The following is a 20,871-nucleotide window of genomic DNA, read 5'->3' as shown; positions in this document are numbered from 1 at the left end:
GGAGAAGAAAGAAAGGAGGAAGAAAAAAGAGGAGAAGCCCTCTTTAGTAGTAGAACGAAGTAACGGCGAGTGCTGGTGGTGCTTGAGATGCGGCAGCTGCCAGTCACCGGCAGCACTAATAAGGATGCCCGCCTAAAATACACATTGGGGCACCAAAAGCCGGACGACTCAGCAGTAAGAGACAAACCCATAAATTTGTTTCATAAGGCAACCGTATCTTTAGCTATTACATTCTTGCTGTCCAGAACTTACTGGTCGCCCTTTAAGGAGCCTCCTATCGAATCTTTTAACCCCGGGGTCTTCTACTCTGCACACCTTCAGGTCCATTTCGTTTAGAAGCTTGCAATGATCTCCTTGAAGGACAAATATCACGGTTTATATCATTGCCGAAATAGTCCTGTCAACGCCGCTGCAAACTTCCATCGGGGGATGATCGAGACGTCAATTCTACAGGTCCTTTAGTAACAAGCCTCATGATCATAGCCAGAGAGTTCACCCTCACCAAAGGTGAGCGAACCAGCGTCAAAGAATTAATCGCGAGCCTTGACATCAGTAACTACCTGCCTCCCAAATTTCGTTGTTTGTATCTGTGATGGATGTCCTGCTAGTATGGCAGTAGTCTGAAGTCAAAATGATATCCAATACGCTTGATCTTTCTGCGGTTACTCCAAGCTGTTATACTGGTCGCCATGTTTGCTTAGAAGGTGGTTCACGTGTTTGCTTTCAGGTGCATCGTTGGCAGTACCTATGAGGAGACAACATTCATATCGTGCATACCAGCATGTATTCATGTCTCTTCTGGCATTCAATCATTAAAAAACGGTGATTGACATCCAGACATAAGTTCTTGATCGTGTATTATGGTCTGTTTGTGGACAGCAAGGTCTTCTAGTTCGCGTACTTGTCGTCCGTGTAGGACGCAACTCACCTCTTCGCTTCATGTTTTAAAGGCAAAGTGTTCCTAATAAGTGACAGAAGAAATCACTACAGTCGTAACTGAAACTGAAACTGAAGCTGAATAATATCCAGGGCTGTAGGGTTGAGACGGTGGATCTTTGCGAGTGTCATTGCAACAACGCTGAGGTTACTACTTAGGACAATTGGCACCTTGTTTCTACAATGTTTCTAATATGGGTAGGTGCCTAACCTAAGACACGATATCACATTTGGAAGTTTTAAGCAATCTTTCACTAGAGTATTATGCCACTTTAGTTAATTAGATTGTTTTTGGACAAGCAGTTAAGAAGTAACCTCAAGAAGTGTACTACTGTTAGTGCTGGGCAGTTGTAACAATGAATAGAAATTGTATACTGCTGCAGAATTAAGTGTATATTATCCATTCTTTTCTATATTCTTTTTTTCTCTTCACTATCCACCCACTCGACTAACTTCTACCGACCTATCATGACGGAAGTTCCAGCCAAACGCCAAAAGGTCGGCCACGACAGCCAGTCCCCTGACGACACTCCCTCTTCTGAAGGCTTTGCGCCTGATGGAGATGTTGTTTTTATTGTACAAGACAAAATTCGAGTGGGCGTACTTTCAGCTGTTATAAAATGTGCTTCCTCCGTCTTTGCTGCTATGCTGAGGTTTAACTTCAAAGAGGGTCGCGCTCTGGCTGCGGCAGGGGATGCACCTGTCGAGATTTCATTGCCAGAAGACGATGCCGAAGAATTCGGCTGGGTTTGTCGTGTTCTACATTGCCAAGCTCACACAACTCTCTGGAAACCGACCCTAACCCAGGTGTCATCGGTTTGGTCACTTGTCGACAAGTACGATATGAAGGACAGCATACAGCTTTCCTTGAACCTCTGGACAAGTGAGAGCATCAAGGAGCCCTACTCTGACCATTCTTTCTGGATTTTTGCGGTGGCATCTTTAAGAAACCAAGAGGCAGGTTACTTCAAAGATGCTACTCGTCAACTCATTCTGAACACTGAGATCCCATTCATAACAATCGCTTCAACTATGGAACAAACCACCCAAATGATTGCCTCTGAAAGTGTTGCCTACAAACTCGCAGGTACGGTTACATGTTTGTTATTTGTATTTGCGGCTCCAAGATAGAGTATTGACCTTTCTTTGTTTTGTTTCGTTTCTACAGGCGAGCTCCAAGCAACACGAGACAGTGCCATAATGGAATCAAACAAGCTCCTGTACGGGGATTTGCCTGCGACGGTACTTAATGGCTGTATTTCGTGCACAAAGACCTACTTGAAAAAGATCCACAGGCATATCAGAGATCGTATCTTCAAGCCTGCCGACTCGCGACTCATATGTATTCATGCCATGATTCTCGCAATCCACCAGTGGACTCAACAACCAGATTATTCCTGCCAAGAGTCACCATGTGGTATGAACATACGCAGCATTCAGAAGAGAACTTCCGAATTCCTCAAAGTCGAATTTGATGGGCTTTGTCTTGACTGTTTTGACGGGAAACCGTGTCGCAAGCATAAGGTCTGATGAGTACCCACCTAAGAGAAAGAGGATTATTTTCCACGTCAACAATCGGGGTCATTGAGCAGGCAAGGAGGGGGTTTACACTTGTTCCAACCCGACAAGATGGATGTATAAACATAATGAGCAATATTCGATATCTATCCATGGGACAAGCTGCAGATTCAAACAAGAGAATCTGAGAGGTTATCTAAGCTGTAATTAAATGACTGAGTCTTTCGTCTCGTATGCTGCTGAAATCAAGTTTTCTACCTACCTATGCTTGATAGAAATATCAGATCAGTTTTCGTGAGCATGTAGTCCAAGTGAACACTAACATTTTCGTCTGGTCTTTTTCCAGTCCCTATTTTTTACGACCCGCCTGCAACACCAAGTGCTGACCCACTAAAATTTCACCAGTGCACCTCACCTCAGTTCTTCAACTCGATAACACCCTCACACCTTCATCATGAGAACACGAAAATCCAATCGTACTAAACGGTACACGATTGAAAAATACGATTTCGAAGGTAGCTCAGACGAAGAAAATCTTAAGCGTGCTACTCAGAAAGCGGAACGTGACGGAAACTTTGACGAGAATGCTGCTGTTGAAGAAAGCGCTGAAGAAGAGATCGCTCTCGATCAAGAACAGGAGCACGATGAAAATGAAGATCCAGAATCTGAAGGACCTGTGAGCGAACCAGATGGAGTACCAGACAGATTTGCGCGACAGCGCCTGAAGCCGATCAGGCCATTTAATGTACGCGCCGCTGGCTTGATAGGATATCTCGGTTTGGAGCCTGTCGCAGACGGACGTATCGTGAGATCATACTGGGGACCTTATGATCGCGGGTTCAAGGGGAAACAGCTGGTCGAAGCATGGTATGGAAGACACGAAGATGGTGTCAATCTAGTCAAAGGAATGCTGGATCGTTGGATGGATTGGACCGTTCTGCCTCCCAAGATCCCGGGTGATGAAGAACAAAAAGACAGAGGCGTTTGGTCGCCTAGTTTCTTCGAACGGGAGGCCTATAGTGCTGAGCATTGGTACGAACGTGTTCGCGAAAGTCTTCCCGAAGCCAACGCCCAAATGCGACTATCAGTAGAGGAAGTCGAGTTGTATCGTTTCCAGAGAGAGCCAATGCCACTATTGCTAGGGCCACCAACATCGCAACAAGAGATCAGATTCGAGCCCGGAAACGCTTACTCAATATCGCAAGATGGTCTTCCATTACAAAATGACAGCACACCCGTGGGATGGGTGTTAGATGCGGGTGGTATCGTCACAGGAATGGACTGGGCGCCATTGCATAGTGTTAGGGCGCCGCAGCTGCTGGCCATATGCGTCATTCCACATTCTGACCAGGAGTTGTATGACTACGAAGAGCAGTCTCTAAGCCCTGACTTTCAGAAGTATGGCACTGTGCAGTTGTGGGAGTTTGTGGGCGAGAGGCAGGATGATGGCTTTGCACAACCTTCATCACAATCTCCGACACTACGCAAAACGATATGTTTGGAACATGGGCGCGCTCGAAGAGTGAAATGGAGCCCGGCGTGTGGTTTCTTGGCAATTCTTTGCGACGATGGAAACGTGTATGTCACTGAAGCTGGGGACGATGGAGAAGGAGGTTATGGTAAGTTTGGTCTCATCTCAGGCGATAACCCATCTAACATATTCGCAGAAAAGGTTGTCGAGCCAATAGCTGTGTTTGGCTTTCCAGATGAAGACGCAAAGGCGACATCCCTCACATGGGTCAATTTCAACAGGCTGGTGGTAGGCTACACTGACGGTTCCGTTGCTCTTTGGTCTCTCCGTCCCCATCGCCTCCTCTCTCGACACCCTGTCCATCACAACATCGTTGTCGATCTCGTCTCTGGCTATCCAGCTATGCCATATCTTATCGCTTCTACCCCGGTTGGTGGCACTGTCAAACTGCTTGACCTTCGTGGTCCTAGCTACGAATCTACCGAAGTCCAGAACCTCACAGTTGGAACGCAACCAAACCTCCTCGGATACAGCGACCATCTGCTTGGCTTCTTCTCCATGTACCCGTCCGCAGGTGTTCTCAACACTCATGTCGGTTTTATGCACCACTCGCAGTTCCCTGTCGCCCGTCGTGTGTTTACTGGCGAAAGCTACCCCTCGTGTTTAGCAGTTGGACGCACCCACCCGTACCTCCTTGTCGGGTCCTTGGACGGCTCACTGTGGGCTATCAACCCCCAGGTTGAGATTTTCACCACCAGACGTGAACCAACAGACCGGATCCGCATTTTCCATCACGAGCATCGGCCTGGAAAGTTGTTCTCGGCTGATTCTCCTGCTGCAGCGCGGGGCGTCTCCAGGATAGTATCGGGCTTCATCCTAGAGCGCAGCCTAACAAAGCATTCGGCCCATAAACCCCCTGTCAAGAAAGGGAAGAAGCCAAAGAAGAAAGAGACCGATACAGCTGTTGGCGATGATGAGGAAGATGCGAACGCGATTATGGATCCAACCAGAGCCATCATCTATGAGCCTTTGACAAGAGTCACAGTCGCCGAATGGAATCCCAACGAGGAGTACGGTTGCTGGGCCGCTGCCGCAATGGGATCAGGCTTGGTCAGAGTAATGGACCTCGGCTTGGCACAAACAGACGAGTGATCCGTTCAATCCATAAGGCACTGAGAGCCCATAATAGTATGGTGGTAGTCAAAAGCCTTGGCCATGCCATAAAAGTGAGTGACAGCTGCGAGGATAACAAAGAAGTGGAAGATCTGATGTGAACTTCCCCAGATGTCAAATGCGCCAGGGGCACTTCTTTCGGGCCAGCGAACCTGTTTTATAAGAGTCAGAACTCGAAGTAAGAAGCGGGAGTGAACATACTGCATAAAGGAAAGCACCAAAAATGTACATGGCGCCGTGGAGAACAACCCAACTAAGACTCATCCGATCTTCAAGACCTTGGAAGCCATAGATAAAAGCTCCATGGATGACAGGGACAACGCCTGAGAGGCCAAGTCCAACGAACATCATTGTACGATAGGGACGCCATGTCGGAGTACGGAACCGGTCAACCCATGAAGCAAAGGTGCAACCAATTCCAAGGATACATATCTGGTCTAGTTAGCATAAATCACCAGCATGAGCCTAGAATATCACTTACGACCCAGAGATATGCAGTCATCAGGTTGGGCAGACAGAAGAAACCGTAATACAGAGCTGGAACATAACTTCCAACAATCAAAGCCACGATGCCTGTGTAATCCAGCTTGTTTCCCCACTTCGCAACAGTATCGCTGTGATTCGACAACGTGTGAAAGGTCGCACTCATCCCAAGACACACCACAGCGCCCCCGAAGAAGCATGCAAAGACGAGAACATCGGCGCTACTTGCGCTCGCATATCGAGGCCGAACAACTCGGTCAACGTAGGCTGCGCTACCAAGAAAGATTATGGCGCCGATAAGATGAGACCAGATGTTGACAGACTCGTTGTGGAGGTAAAAGAGGGAGCGGAAAGAATGCGTGTAGGAGTTGTGAGATTGGCGGTAGCCAGAGAGTATGAATCCATTATCGCGACGCCAGGCAGGAAGGTCATCCCATAGAAGAAGAAGTGAATTCTCAACCTTTGATTCAATGTTTTTAGCGGCATCGATAAGGTTTTCTGTCGCTGAAGGCCGGCGATTGCGTACGTTGTAAGGCTGAGTGTCGGATGTCATGTTGAACGAAGCTATCCAGGTTCTTAGATAAATGCAGCTGAATACAGTATGCGGTGATTAATAGAAGCTTTGAATTTGCGTATTATGCTTCCACTTTTATATAGGTAGATCGAGTTCCACTTGTCCGGTAGCAATGGAGTCATTGACTGTTGTGTTGTTGACCGGCTGATGAACAGCAGAAAAATTGGCCTCTTGGGGTACAAAAATAAGTGGTTTAAGAAGTGCGGTCTACGTAGCATAAACTGACCTACTTATTTCGTCTCTTATGCTTCCAGCGGCCAACTTTTCTAATACGCTGAGTTGACTGGGATGATTTTGTTGGGACAAGCACATGGAAAGACGTGCACCGAGGCTAAAGTACTGTATGGTCAATTAATGGAAGGACTTTAGAAGTGTTGCAGAAGGCCCACTATAGCCGATGGTCCTATTTTTATCGTACGTGAAAGATTACATATAGTGTATCGATTTGTTGAATGGGAATGGATGTCGGTCACGGTTCACGGACTTCGATAACTTCTGTGGAAATCGACAAGCGAGCTGCACTAATACAGTGGAGGAAATACAGCAATAGCATGAATCGTCGGCCAGTTTTACAGTTACAACGACATTCAACCCTTGAGTCACTGAACATGCAAAGCGCCGAGGTCAGCATTTGTGTCAGCATAGAATTCATTTCTCGTTAGCCATCGCGCGATATATCGTATCGTCAGTAGGCAATGTCTAAAACGCCAAAAGCACGCAGGTTGGCTGATGCGCTCACACCATCCAGAGCCTCCACGACCCTCACGGGCCCTGTTCACTCGTCTCTAGAAAGTACGCGAGAACGTTTATTTCTTTCCGCTCTTCTTGATGCCCTGGCCACCAGTGTTGAGGGGGCCCTTGCCTCCGGCCTTGGCAGCCAACTCCTTGCGAGCCTTCTCATCTGTATTGTAGTCAGCCAGCTGTGTCTGCGATGTTTCTAGTATTCGAGAGTATGTACCGGCGCGCTTCTTCTCGAGGTAGGCCATATCGTCCTCGTCGAGGTCCTTCTGGGCCTTCTTGGCCTGCTTCAAGGGCTTGACCTTGCCGCCTGTAATGGAGGGGTTAGTTCTCTGTCTGTCGGAACATAGCTTGCCAAAGTGTGCAAACGAACCTTCTCTGTTGGAGCCGCCCATTTTGATGTGTGTATAGAGTTGTGTAGAAAAAAGACGGAAATGTGGTTGTAGAAGCAAAGGTTGTCGCGAGAAAGGAAAAAGTTGCCTCCCGCTTATTATTCGCTTTAAGTTTGTCTTCCAGGCCTTTCAGCGCTCCAGCCCACCCAACCTGCAGCGGTGAGCCCACTTGGACCGCGGGGATAAAGCTCGATAAGATGAATGGATAAGGGTCTTTCGGGAATTATCTAATCCGGAAAGGGTTCCACTATTGTAGCCTCCAACCTACTATGTACAGTTTCGCTGTTACGTCAAAAGTCTGGAGACTGAAGAACAGATGATAAACATCTGAGTTTGCGACATTACGATCTGTTCAGACTTCACAACACCAGCATCCATTCACCCATCTCCAATTCGCCCACATACTTCTTTTGATCTGGACTGCGCTCCAGCTTCCCCCTTAATTTCTTCATTACAATCGTCAACAACCTCACCATCGGCACTGAGCCTTGAGGAGTCACTACTGATCCGGTTGGGCTCTTTTCCCATTGCACACTACTTTCCCAAGTTCCCAGCGCTGACACTGCTTCTGTTTATTTCCACTTAAAGTTCTAAGGATCCAATAAACACCGTCGTCAACATGGCGTTGAGTTCGGACGAAGGCGAGATCGTCGAGAATTGCGCAGAAGATTTGAAGGCAACTTCACTGCAGCACACTGGAGGAAGCAGTGTTGACCGTCAAAACAGACAAAAAGATAGACTTTCGACTCCAGACCACGACACGGCTTCTAGATACAGCAACGGCTCACGAAGAAGCATTTCACCCCGTGGCTACAAGCGACCTCACGACGATAGAGGCAGAGACAGAGATTATCACAACCCCCGATCTCGCGACCAAGACCATCGAAACCCTCGCCATAACTACGAGGACCGTCGACGCGATGATCCTCGCAAGTCTCGTGGACAGTACGATGACCTCGATCGACCTGCACCGCGCACTTCCAACTACGGCTATGGTGGCCGCGACCGGAGCCGCGACCGAGACAGCTATCGCGATGGAGACCGAGATCGGTATTCCAATAAACGACCTCGAAACAGGAGTCGCTCTCCTCAGAAATCCCGACGCGCAGACAGGGGCAGATTTGATCGGTTTGTAAAAGAAGGCCAGCACGATCATCGCAACGATGGGCCGAGAGGACTCACGCACGATGATAGCTCACGGGATGGTGGTTCAATGTCCAAGAGGACGACAGTAGGAGAGGCTTCACACGCCCGAGGACATGATGCTAAACCTGAACAAGGCCTTACCAATGGACATGGCCCCTCCACGACTTTTCGGCAGTAAGCTTTTGCACCCTTGAATTTGATCGGAGTACTGACATAGGACAGACAAACCGAACGAAAGCCAGAGCCTGAGCCTGAGCCCGATTATGAAGAGCCTGAGCCTATTGACGAAGAAGCTGAGATTGAACGACGCCGCAAGCGACGTGAGGAGATCCTGGCCAAGTCCAGTTCGGCAACTCCTCTCCTGCTCCATGCTGTAGGAGCTGCGGCCAGCAAAGCACGCGCAGCATCTCCTGCAACCCCTGTGCCCGATACGCCCGCAAAGACTCAATCCGAGATTGAGAGCCCTCGCACCCCTCGATCGGGTATGTCAAACCCTTCTATAAGGCGAAATTTACTAACCAGGGGTGCAGACATCGCATCACCTCGCTCACCCGCATCTCATGTTGAAATGTCACCTGGGGGGATTAATCTCCTCGACGACAACCAACTGATGAATTCTCATGGAAAGGTTCAGGAACATGACGAGGATGGGCCATCAGCAGCTGACTACGACCCTACTGGGGACATGAAGGAGGACGAGCGACGAGATGAACTCCGACATGGACATGTTGTACTTCATGGTGAGCAGCACCCTATTGCAACAAAACCACAGCCTCAGGAAAAAGACCAAGAAATGCCAGCTGAGAATGCCGGCGGCGAAGATGATGACGACTTTGATATGTTTGCCGACGATTTCGATGAGGAGAAATATGCTACTAAGCCCGTCGAGCCTGTAGCGCCTATCGAAGGTGACGGCAAAGCCCCTGACATGCCAAACATCAAGGGAGGTATTCTTGAAGGCGACGACAAGGATGGATACTACAAGATCCGTATTGGTGAAGTCCTAAACGGTCGATATCAAATCCAAGCAGCACTTGGACGGGGTATGTTCTCAGGTGTCGCCCGTGCCGTCGACATAACCACAAAGCAGATTGTTGCCATCAAGATGATGCGAAATAACGATGCCCTGAGAAAGGGAGGCTACACTGAGATTGCCATCCTAGAGAAGCTCAACGAGGCTGACCCTGAAGGACGTAAACACATCATCAAGTTTGAACATTCATTTGACTACAAGGGCCATCTGTGTATGGTATTCGAGAACTTGAGTATGAACCTGCGAGAAGTTCTCAAGAAGTTTGGCAACAACGTAGGCATCAACCTCGGAGCGACGCGAGCATATGCATACCAGATCTTTGTGGCTCTGGCTCATATGCGAAAGTGCAGCATTATCCATGCTGATCTCAAACCTGACAACATTTTGGTATGTATCCCCAACCACGTTGTTGTGACGAGCGAATACTAACTCGAGCAGGTGAATGAGAGCCGTAACGTGCTCAAGATTTGTGATTTAGGTACAGCCATCGACAAGACCGATGCGGCGACTGCGCATATGGACATTACACCATATCTCGTCAGTCGATTTTACCGGGCACCGGAGATTATCTTGGGTATCCCTTACGACTACACGGTTGACATGTGGTCCATCGGCTGCACGCTGTACGAGATGTACACGGGCAAAATCCTCTTTGCTGGCGACAGCAACAACCAGATGCTCAAGGCCATCATGGAGATCAGAGGAAGGTTGACGCCGAAGTTGTTTAAGCGAGGACAATTGGCTCCTGTTCATTTTGATGACAAGGGCCAATTCGTCAGCGTCGAACGAGACAAGGTTTTGGACAAGGTATGTTATGATTCCATTCACTCCCTCCACGTTTCTGTTGTTTGTTGTTGTTATTGTTTTTCGCCATCCTCTACTCCTTACATCTGCATCCAAGCGCCATATGGCCACTGTATGTTTGGCCTCACACGCGATGTCTAAACTATTTTTGTCATGGTGGCTGGGGGCTGTTCCCATGGGGCTCTGCAAGTGTAAGCGCCGAACTCCCTTGCAGATGGAAGCGCTCGGGGTATGTGGGGGCACCTCACGACAAACATCACCCACACGAATGTCGATAAATCAAACCATGAGACATGTTGGATCTAAAATGCCCTTGTGGGGTTTCTAAGTCTAGGGAGGGATGTGTGAGACGGGATGAGGTGACTGAACGCCTCACGATCCTTTCAAGATTGGATCTGGCCATATGACATGACCATCTTTGTCTCGGTAGATCGCACTCCCTCTCAGCTTCAGCCACGATGACTTACATATCCCTTGCATACGAGTTCAACGGTTACTAAGGTCTGGGCAAGCGCTCAGCCCTTGTGGACATTCGCATTCGCATGCATTCTTTTTTTTTTTTTCAGTTTTAGAAGTGTTTGTCAGAAATCGACGACTAACAAAGTGTGCTTGCAGACTACCGTTAAAACTTTGGCTGTTGTGAAGCCAACGCGTGACTTGAGGACAAGACTCATGGCGGCGTCGGCAGGCATGAACGATGCGGAAACGAAGGACCTGAACCACTTCGTTGATCTTCTTGAACATTGTCTTGCGCTCAACCCGGATAAGAGAATCACACCAGCTGATGCGCTGCGCCATCCCTTCTTTGCGTCAAAGGCGGGACCTATACGTCGCTGATCGGGTATTCGGATAATGGAATCATGACGCAGTTTAGAAACAAAGCCATGCGGGCCAGGGAACTATGGATTGAGGAAATAGACTTGGCTAGACAAAGGAAGGGAGAATTCCGATTCTGGCCGGTTCAAAACATGTGGTTGTTTGATCGGTGTCTCTGAGGGTGTCACCGCCATCCGTATGTCATGCCTTGATGTGTCTCAGCCTGTCTATTATGCCTCGCATATGCGGTCGAGGCGTGGAAGTCTAGATTCTGGACAAGCAAGCTAGAAGTTGCTGGAGTCTTTTGGGAGTTTGTTGTGTTTGGACGTGGGTTTCTGGAACAAATGCCTACGATATTGTAATAACCTAGACTCTACTATGGAACCACTATTTGCGCGAATTGTCTGATGTTTGATCGCCGACGGGCGAGACGGAGTCATCTTTCCCTTTCACATGCGAAGACGTGATGTCGTACTCGTAGTTCCCAGCGCCCGGCTCGTACGGAGGAATCCGCCTGGCGAAGCTGGAATTGAGATGAGGCTTCCAGGCACAGAGTGGCGATACAGGCGCCAGCGTGAGCATGTGTCAGACAAGGCAGACGAACAACTGCCTAAACTAGGTAGTCGGCCAAGTCCACTGTGAAAATTTTCTAGGCAACTGTGATCAGGTCGGGTCATTCCAGGCTGAGGTTTGACAACCCGGTACAGTAGATTAAGACCGAGATGGGGGCGTTGGCAATCAAGGGAACTAGACGACATGTCACGGTGCTTTGTTGGTGTGTTTGATTGCTATATTTTCTTGGCAGCTGATGTTCCACAGGGGCTAATATGTTTGCCGCAGATGATGGTCTGTGATATGGGGAATACGGCTGTTGTGCTGTGACTGTGGCTTTGTGTAAGTCGCTTGGCTGGGAGGGAGAGCGGTTGGTCAGGGTTTGGAGAGACAGGGTGAAGGGTATTACTCGGGGAGTCCTTGTGTTGGGATTTTTTGACGTCAATGATGTCGGGTTGTACGGGTTGCTGGCAGTGTCACGGATTGGCAGGGCGAGCAGAGTTGTACGGTAATGTTACGAGCGTGATGATTGTTGATGATCTTTGTGTATTTACTGGTGACGATTATCATGATAGACGTGAGGCTTTTGATGATCAGAACTTTGAATGTTACTCTCGTCTCTTCGGTTCTGGCCGACTACACAGACCTTTCTAGTTTAGGTAGTTCGCCGATCCATGGGATTAATTGAACATGAGCAAAGAGCACTTTGCTTTGCTTTGGCTTGCCCTGCATTATGATGTGCAGTCGTATTCAGATTGGTACCGTACACCCTGATCGCCGTGCTCTTACACGTCTGTAACAGATCCTGTAACGGAGATTACACACAGGGCCAATTACCGACCGAACAGACGAAATTCCCACGAGTCAAGGATATCAAGCCAGGGAAGTGGGTTTCGCAGCCTCACTCGCTTGGGGTTCGGTCGGTTCGCTTGGGAAGAGAAGGGCCAAAACGGTGACTCTTTGGGCTGGGCTGGACAGGGGGCGGGAAGACGAACGGATCCTTGTAGCGTCGCCCTTGCTTGAACCTCTTTAGCCTCTGAGCCTTCACAAACGGTGAGGCAGCACAGCGAAGCACAGGGCAAGGACGGAGCAAGGCAAAGACATTATGACGAACGGTGGCGAAAAGAGCAGCAAGTGTGTCGTCAGGATCGGCATCGTATAAGCATCTTGGGCTCTTGGTTCGCTAAAGGTGTCAAGGGGCTCTGCTTTATCCTGGAGCTATTTGACGATGCTAACGGGATTGGTGGTTTCGTCCTTATTGCCATGTGCAGTTTCATCCATATCGAAATGATCCGTCCAGTTAGCGGCAGCTGATTCTGAATCCTGGAGTTCAGCTCTGGATGAGGATCATCATGACAAAGGAAAGTGTTGGAGATCTTCCAGTGACATGCGACACAATATTGATGATCTGGTCAATGCGATGATCATGATGTTTTGTGTGTTTGTACAAAGTTCCCCGATGGATCAGATGATGTATTCAGTTGCAAAGTGTGTAATATTGTCTTGATGTGTATGTGTTGTCTTCAATACAGGGTAACTGTGACGGTGCTCCGTGTCCTCTCTCGGGGGTCCGCTCCGTAACGGCATCCCACAAAGCACATGGCACGGGGTCACGGATGAGGATGACGGAATCAGGAGAGTATCGAATCATCTCTTTTGCCTGGACGTCTTCTCTTTCTGTTTTCCAAGAAACTCTATCGAGATGGAGCAGACTTTCGGTTGAGTCCGTGGGGACAAGCGAGAGTCAAAGTTCAAAGTGACGTTAGCTTTTAGATCGAGCTAGAGATCATCCATCCATCTTCAACTTAGTAACTAAACCAACAAATTAGAGTAAAGATGTGAATCACAAATTCATGCATGCACGCGACGTGATGGATTCCTTTTGAAGACTCAAGCAAGCCCCGGATGTCTTTCCGTCCACCATTTGTTTACTTCTGACCCTCCTTGGTCTTTAGACAATTACGCCGTTGAGGTTCGAGACCAGTGTCGCTTTAAACTTTTACGTAGCCAAGGCGACGGACGAACGTTGAATTTCTCATTACGGCAAGTTTCTGAGCTGATCGGCCTTGAAGTGCCGCAAGATGGTGTGGCAAAGATAGAAAGGAAAGTCAATTGCGATTGATAGCGGCTAGGTAATCTTGATGAACTGTTCGTAAGAGTTGGAGACGGGCAGACAAGACAGGGCGGGTTCTCCCCTTGTGCGTCGTTTCTCTTTGAGAATAGTTAGAACAGAATAGGAACCCCCGTGACAACCCATGTAAGTTCAACAGCGTTGCATTTGTCCCTCCTCCCTTGCATCCACACGCTACGTAAAGCAGCCCTTGCATACATCCAACGTTTGGCGGTGAATCTACAATGGAGAGGCTCAGTATCGCTATCAGGCCATCTTCGAAACGCAACTGCCCTAGTGCAGTAACAGAGTCGTGGACGTCCAAGACGGGTTGTGTTTATCCCACCACGTATGAGAAGATAGACAGTTGTTTGCAAGAATAACAGCTGGCTGATCAAGTATATTGCATGTGATACTGATTGGCAAGATCGATCTGAAGATCGTTATCAGAGCAGAGTCAAGTCCAAGCTTGTCGTGTTTCCATACAAGGACATGATTGAAACGCAGCGACATCTCAATCGGGCTAGAAACAATGGTCGAGATATCGCTCAAACCAAAATCAAGTGTGTCATGCTGATACATTGCTACCGCCGGTTTAAACAACAACTGCATCCGTGGTTCCGGGGAAGTGAGCCTGGCGGCACTTGATGGTGTCCAACAAGCTCGTGCATTTATTTCCTTTCCATCATCTCATGATCTACTAAGAACAAGAGGCTTGTTGATTTGCAGCTGTCCTCTGTACGACACGATAGTTGACGTCTTAACTGATGCATAGTCATGACTCAGAGCTCATCGTCGCTGCGCATAGTTTCCTCTAAGTGAGTGCATGACCGGCAGTGCAAAGGGTAACTCCCTATTGGATCATGGCGGGTGAAAAATTCTGGGAAAACCTTTTCCATCTGAACCTGCGCCGTTTCCTGGAACTGCACAGAGGATTGCCCCGATTTGCTGCTCTTATTTTCTATAGTCCACGATAGTCTTGGTCTCTGGCCAGCTCCAACGCTTAATGGCACCGCGTATGCATAATAGCAGCTGATAATGGACTGGGATTCAGCCTATTGTGCATTGCCGTGATGGGATAACTACTGGCTTATGGTCGAGTTTACAGCAGAGCGAGCAGGTTTCGACCAGCAGCCAAAACACAAATCAGACCATGCATAACATAGAGCATCGTACACCGAAACAAATGCCAGGGCCGGCGTACCGATTTGCTTTACCGATGCCCATGGCGGCAGGGCAAGAAGCTCGTCCCTCCTGGCAATCCTGAAGTCAGGACGCTACGCTTCAGCTACAGTAGATTGTGTATGATCGACGCCCCGGACTCAATTCAAGTCTGGAGATTGACTTGGGTAGACCACCGGGCACTTGTTCCAAGGGTGGTCACCACATTGGCATCAGAGGAATCAGTGCTCGCTGGCGTGAGATGGGTCGATTCTAGGGGTGATCCTTGCGACCCAGTGGGCAATTTTGTAGGCCGGCAGTGCCAAAGCCAAGCTCCAAGGATGGACATAGCAAAGCCAGCAAAGCGGCCTCACTCTGTGTTCGAGGTGGATCAGATGTTTGGTTTCTTGTTGGCCAACTAGGTCGCGCACAGAGAAACCGAGAGCACAGGGCAACAAACGGGGAATAAGGGAGGACCGAGATCTCCAACATCATCTCGGTGCTAAGCCCTGAATGGCTTAGATGCGCCCGTGGATTTGGACTTGCATCTTGGATAGTTAATTGGCAATCACGGTGAAGCGTCCTTTTTCGAACTGCCAGACCGCTTCTCTTGGGTCCCGTTCCCCATCGACCCCGTCTTGGATTGACAACTGTTAAGTAGACCATGAGACGGTAATAGCCTAGACAGTCTTGACTCCCCGATCTACAGGGGAGAAGGGCCATTGAACAACAATCAACTCAAATGGAATACCAGGGACCCTTGGAGGAATTTTAACTGTCATATCGACATGGAATAGGGTAGCCGAGACAGTTGTTGAATGGATATACGGAGTTACAGTATGAGTTCTTCCTATCTACATAGACTTCCATCAAAATTCACTCATATGCAAAAAGAAAAATGTTTGAGGAGTCAAAGTCATGCGATAGTGGTTCGTGGCTGGAACAGAAAAAGGTAGAGGTTGAAAGCAAGTGATCAAGATCTCAGATTGACAGACAAGGTGTAACGACCAGGCATGCCTGAAATCCTCATCCTTCTGTCCAAAAGGCTTTCAGATCCGGGGCTTGAGGGAGGCACAGTAACTGTGCGACACCTGTACGCAATTAATGACAGGAACCGACCTAGGTCTCGCTGTCACATTCTCATTCACACCGTAAACCCGTTATCAGTAAACAAAGTGAGAACCATGCATCCAATCCATCCCCTCTAACACAGCACAACACACACGACACGACAAAGATCACAGGTTCTTTGATAGAAGGTAGGCAGTGGGGCACATTCCCTTGACCGTGTATAGCCTCTCATTGGACGCCTCTTTGTAAACCGTTTCCCACAGTCAGCCTCACTATCCCGTCGTGGCCTGTTCAAAGGCCTGAAGGGGTCTCTTGACAGAAGAGCAAAGTCTTACCCGACAGGGGTGCAGGCACACAGCACACAGCCTGCCTGCATCTCACCGTGGCCTGGGACCACTGGGTGGTACTTGATGCACCCGGGCGAGGTCGCGCACAGGTTACATTACATTTTACAGCAGACAGAGAGTCGACACTTGCTCACTGCATCTGTCTACTTCGAGTAATACCGCGTAATCCAGGGTCTGGGTCTGTGCCAGTGACTGGAGCTGTTTGCAAACAGAAAACTTGCCAGCACGGGTTGAGGCCCGTTCGAGGGTACCCTATGTCGTTGGACGGATACGTGCAGAGACAGCCAGATGGATGGATACCATTAGGTATCTAATGAAATGAGTGACTGAGAGTGAGTGGTAGGCCTCGCTTCAGATTTCAGAGTCAGATGGGACAAGTCAGAACGAGACAAGACAAGACAAGGGCAGCACATAACATTACATTACAGTACTGGAGCGGCCAGACTGTAGCCTCATATTGCTGTTCATTCTCCATAGGACCGTGTATCGCCTGTGGATGAAACGCCATGTTGCTTCGTCAATCAGGACAGAATAAGCAAATCTGATTCTTTCTCATATCAGCCCTGTCGAAATGTGATGAGCGTGACATGATATCTCGATATCTGATACATTTTCTTGTTGCACCAATCAGAGCTCAAAGATGGCCGGGAACTTTGAGTTGAAAGTTCAACCATGGCTCAGTAAAGAATGTCGATCCTATCGCGGGGCTGCATAAAAATAAAATAGTGAAAAAAAAGCAAAGTTCAGGAGGCTGGCATAAACTTATGCAGCGATTAGCCGCTCTAGCCCCGATATGCACGATGCATCCATAGTTCCTTCCCTCCTCCAAAGCAGTCTTACTGGCTGGCTGGGAAGGAGCGGCCCCCATTAGTGATGGATCGTCACAGTTCAGCACCTGCAACTGCAACTGCAACACCTGCAACAGTGGTGCCAGTTCACACTTTTTCTTTTCTTTGGGCACATTTCAGCCCCCTCCCTAACCTAAACCTGAGGCACGTATGCTCAGAGTCTTGGGTCCTTCTGTTTCCATGACTTCATGCATTCCATTTTGTGCAAACACGTTGTCAAGCGCCACACACAGACGCCCACTCTATTCAATACCTGACCATCACGAGCCAATCGCTTGAGGTACGGTCGATTATCTGTTTTGTTCGTCGTGTTCAAGTACGAAGGTTTGCTGTTTCGTTCCAGTTGTTTCTCCTGAAGCAGGTCCGGCAAAAGGTAATATGCCCTGCCTGTTATGCGGGAGACACGGCTGGGGCAAACTTTGTGTGCAGTCAAAATAACTGATCATTAATTACAGCCGGTAACTGACGGCATGACATACATTGCACACAACAAACACAGGTACAGTGCAGTGCATACGATAGACACATCACATAGCAAAGCCGGCCTCCGTTACTGCTGTCCCCGCCCTACGCCGTGCCGGCCGGTGATTGCAAGAGACAGACGGAGCATGGCAGGCTAGGGAGGCAAAGCTACGCTATGCTACGGCACTGCGCTGAAAAACCAAACTGTGATTCATCACGGGGGCTGTTGATTATGACGATTCGCCCGACGGGTGGAGAGTAACCAGTCAAGTTACAGAGAGGACACGCAGCACAAAGACGGCTACGGCGCAGTGCACTCTGGGGGTGTCAGCAGAGCACACAGCACACGGAGCGCCGCCCTGGATGCTAGAGATCTGCCACCGCACGCTTGTGAGTGGTCGACGACGGGTGGCCGACCAGTGGGCCGATGGATGGCGTTAGTGCTGAGACTTGAGACTCAGACTCAGAGCGACACCCAAAGAGATGGTGGGCCCGCGCAGAACCTGAGAGGACCGTCGTGTGTCGTGGCCTAGAGGCAGTGACACAGAGGACCACTTTATTCAACTATTCTGACGGATCCCTGCCTTTTCGTATATTGCTCAGCGTCACCAAACCATACCAAACCTTTCCATGTGAAGCTAGCCGACGCCCCAAGCCAAGACGCCCCCCCTTCCCTTGGACTCTACGCCTAGACAAGAATAGAGCATTAACGCACAACGAGGCCAAGACAAGGCCCCCATGTCATTAATCTCTCCAATGGCCAGGGGTCTAATGAGGTGGTGGGTCTTAATCCACGCAATCCCAAGTCCGAGGCGTGAAGTGGAAAACTGTACGTATCTTTGTCTTGGGTGTGTCTCGCTCTGCACTCGTCCGCCTTGTCCTTGTCACTAGAGATGGCTTAACTTATCTACTGCCTCTGCCCATCTCCAAACTGGGCCGGATCTAATTTGAAGAACCTCTATCACCACTTTCACGACACTCTTTCCGGCACCTTCTCCCACCTTCGCAGACGTGACCATTAGGTCTCCTCTTGTCGACTACGGTACAATCACAATCTCCCATCGACAATCCTCGGAAGGCCGACAACTTCAACTCTACTCTCTATCTACTCGACCCGTTGATTCGGCTGTCGGGACCCTGCCTACAATCAACCTCTCACTCAACCACAACCCAGGAGCTTTTTAATCAACGACCCGTTTGGACTGGACTTTTGGATCAGGATCCTTTGCTGGCCGTAGGAAAATACTCTTCTGTATTTTCTTCTCATTTTCCTTTTCTGTCTGCCGTGCCATTTTGGATTATCTTTCCGGCTCTAGGATCTACTTCAACCCATATACCCATTTCTAGGATCTTGTTAGATACAATCAGATAACATGCAGCAACATGCCATTTTCGGTTATCAAACCCCTCCGCCTTCTCCTGGATTCGATCATCCCAAGGTCCCGGTTCAACAGCCCTTTGCTTCCTCTCGACATTTTCAGGCCCGATGTATTCCTCTCGCTCCGGAGGCCAGGCTCGGCCGCGTGCTTGAGGGCACTCTCCAGTTGACTGACATCCTTGGAACCGGCGCTTACGGCGTCGTCTACCTGGCTGTCGACCTTAAGACCGGAGGTAAATACGCTGTCAAGTGCTTGAGCAAGTTCAACCCCGATGGAACCCCTTTGGAACAAAGACAATTTGCCTACCAACAACGAGAGATCCGTCTACACTGGAAGGCGTCGGAGCACTCCAATGTGGTTCAGATGCTCAAGATTGTTAATGATCCTGACTGCATCTATGTTATTCTCGAATATTGCCCTGAGGGCGATTTGTTCTTGAACATCACTGAGCGTGGTCAATACGTTGGTAAGGATGAACTATCAAGGAATATCTTTCTCCAAATCCTGGATGCCGTTGAACACTGCCACAACCTTGGAATCTACCATCGGGATCTTAAGCCGGAAAACATCCTAGTGACAGACCACGGAGACACTGTTAAGCTGGCTGACTTTGGTCTCGCCACTTCTGATGATCGATCCGAGGACTACGGATGCGGTTCAACCTTCTACATGAGTCCAGGTACATATTATCTTTCCCCCCTCTTCCCCTTCGCAACCCCCTTTCGCTATGATATTATTGCCATGAACACACAACTAACATGATTTCTTTCCCCTCTTATCAGAATGCCTGGACCCTTCTGCTAGGAAGCCCTACTATCTATGCGCCCCCAATGATGTCTGGAGCCTTGGAGTTATTCTCGTCAACCTCACCTGTGGACGCAACCCATGGAAGCAAGCCTCTTTCCAGGACTCTACTTACCGTGCCTATGCCGGATCCAAGGACTTCCTGAAGACCATCCTCCCTCTTTCAGATGAACTGAACGACATCCTGGGACGCATCTTCGAACCTATCCCTGAACAACGGATTACTCTTCCAGAGCTCCGAACCAAGATCATGGCCTGCTCCATGTTCACCATGCCGCCCATGTCGGCTGTACCGACACCTCCGGCCTCACCAAACCACATTATCGAATACGTTTCTTCCGAGGATGCTATCATTGACGACTACGACTATGATTCACCTGCCTCCTCAGATGATGAGGGTTCGCTCACCTCGAGCGACTCTACTATTGATGACCTGGACGACGAGTTTGAACAGGAACGCCAGATGCCCCAGACCCCCCCTGAGTTTGCACCACACACGTTCGACCCTGAGGACCCCAAAGAACACCAACTCATCTACCACAGCCAGGAATTCGTTCCCCAGAAGTACTCTGGGCCCATCCCCGTGCCAGTGGCCGTTCCCCCTCAGCCCATGCTTTGCCAACAGGTCCCTATGCCAGTCCAGGCTCAGATTCCTGTTCAAGCTCCTTGTCAACCCAAATCATACTTCCCCATCTGGGATATGGTTAAATACGTTCAACAGGTGCCGATGCTTCAGCACCATGTACCCTTCCATCAACAGGTCCCCTTTATGCCTACGTTCCAAGGCTGTTATTAAGCTCGCGACACGAAACGTCACCTGCTTTCAACATAACAACCACTCCTATTACTATTACGACCTTATCTGGATGAGATACCACCAAGGCCTTAACCCCGCAGGCCGAGGACACTATTTGATTCTAACATTACTACCTTGGATACTACTCGACATTTTTAATATCGACCCTGGGCCCTGCAAGCCCACCACTGGGGGAACACCACCCACTGGAACCCAACCCAAAAGCCGTGCAAGGATACGCCTACCAAAAATATTTT

At 49.1% G+C, this 20,871-nt stretch overlaps 7 protein-coding genes across 7 annotated transcripts; 4 read left to right on the top strand and 3 right to left on the bottom strand.

The window, feature by feature from the left end:
• Positions 1 to 1,404: 1,404 nt before the first annotated feature.
• FSST1_007598 (uncharacterized protein) lies at positions 1,405 to 2,466 on the top strand (the record flags this gene model as incomplete). Its single annotated transcript, XM_083224398.1, has 2 exons — positions 1,405 to 2,023; positions 2,105 to 2,466. The coding sequence occupies 2 exons, from the start codon at positions 1,405 to 1,407 to the stop codon at positions 2,464 to 2,466; spliced, it is 981 nt and encodes a 326-aa protein (XP_083083559.1).
• A 442-nt stretch (positions 2,467 to 2,908) lies between these two features.
• FSST1_007597 (transcription factor TFIIIC subunit TFC6) lies at positions 2,909 to 5,077 on the top strand (the record flags this gene model as incomplete). The annotated part of the gene is made up of 2 exons (XM_083224397.1): positions 2,909 to 4,073; positions 4,122 to 5,077. 2 exons carry the CDS (start codon positions 2,909 to 2,911, stop codon positions 5,075 to 5,077), a joined length of 2,121 nt encoding a protein of 706 aa, XP_083083558.1.
• Positions 5,078 to 5,082: 5 nt separating this feature from the next.
• On the bottom strand, positions 5,083 to 6,134 carry FSST1_007596 (hemolysin-III related-domain-containing protein; the record flags this gene model as incomplete). Its single annotated transcript, XM_083224396.1, has 3 exons — positions 5,083 to 5,250; positions 5,300 to 5,530; positions 5,580 to 6,134. 3 exons carry the CDS (start codon positions 6,132 to 6,134, stop codon positions 5,083 to 5,085), a joined length of 954 nt encoding a protein of 317 aa, XP_083083557.1.
• Positions 6,135 to 6,961: 827 nt separating this feature from the next.
• FSST1_007595 (translation machinery associated TMA7) lies at positions 6,962 to 7,288 on the bottom strand (the record flags this gene model as incomplete). The annotated part of the gene is made up of 1 exon (XM_083224395.1): positions 6,962 to 7,288. One exon carries the CDS (start codon positions 7,286 to 7,288, stop codon positions 6,962 to 6,964), a length of 327 nt encoding a protein of 108 aa, XP_083083556.1.
• A 616-nt stretch (positions 7,289 to 7,904) lies between these two features.
• FSST1_007594 (kinase-like domain-containing protein) lies at positions 7,905 to 11,105 on the top strand (the record flags this gene model as incomplete). The annotated part of the gene is made up of 5 exons (XM_083224394.1): positions 7,905 to 8,605; positions 8,654 to 8,913; positions 8,962 to 9,851; positions 9,903 to 10,271; positions 10,884 to 11,105. The coding sequence occupies 5 exons, from the start codon at positions 7,905 to 7,907 to the stop codon at positions 11,103 to 11,105; spliced, it is 2,442 nt and encodes an 813-aa protein (XP_083083555.1).
• A 1,432-nt stretch (positions 11,106 to 12,537) lies between these two features.
• FSST1_007593 (uncharacterized protein) lies at positions 12,538 to 12,917 on the bottom strand (the record flags this gene model as incomplete). The annotated part of the gene is made up of 2 exons (XM_083224393.1): positions 12,538 to 12,819; positions 12,873 to 12,917. 2 exons carry the CDS (start codon positions 12,915 to 12,917, stop codon positions 12,538 to 12,540), a joined length of 327 nt encoding a protein of 108 aa, XP_083083554.1.
• A 6,091-nt stretch (positions 12,918 to 19,008) lies between these two features.
• Positions 19,009 to 20,614, top strand: FSST1_007592 (kinase-like domain-containing protein; the record flags this gene model as incomplete). The annotated part of the gene is made up of 2 exons (XM_083224391.1): positions 19,009 to 19,693; positions 19,797 to 20,614. 2 exons carry the CDS (start codon positions 19,009 to 19,011, stop codon positions 20,612 to 20,614), a joined length of 1,503 nt encoding a protein of 500 aa, XP_083083553.1.
• Positions 20,615 to 20,871: the final 257 nt, after the last annotated feature.

The sequence above is a fragment of the Fusarium sambucinum genome, chromosome II (assembly GCF_050947815.1).
Source record: "Fusarium sambucinum isolate potato_lamoka chromosome II, whole genome shotgun sequence".
Classification (NCBI taxonomy): domain Eukaryota; kingdom Fungi; phylum Ascomycota; class Sordariomycetes; order Hypocreales; family Nectriaceae; genus Fusarium; species Fusarium sambucinum.
This window is presented reverse-complemented; position numbering and strand designations above follow the sequence as displayed.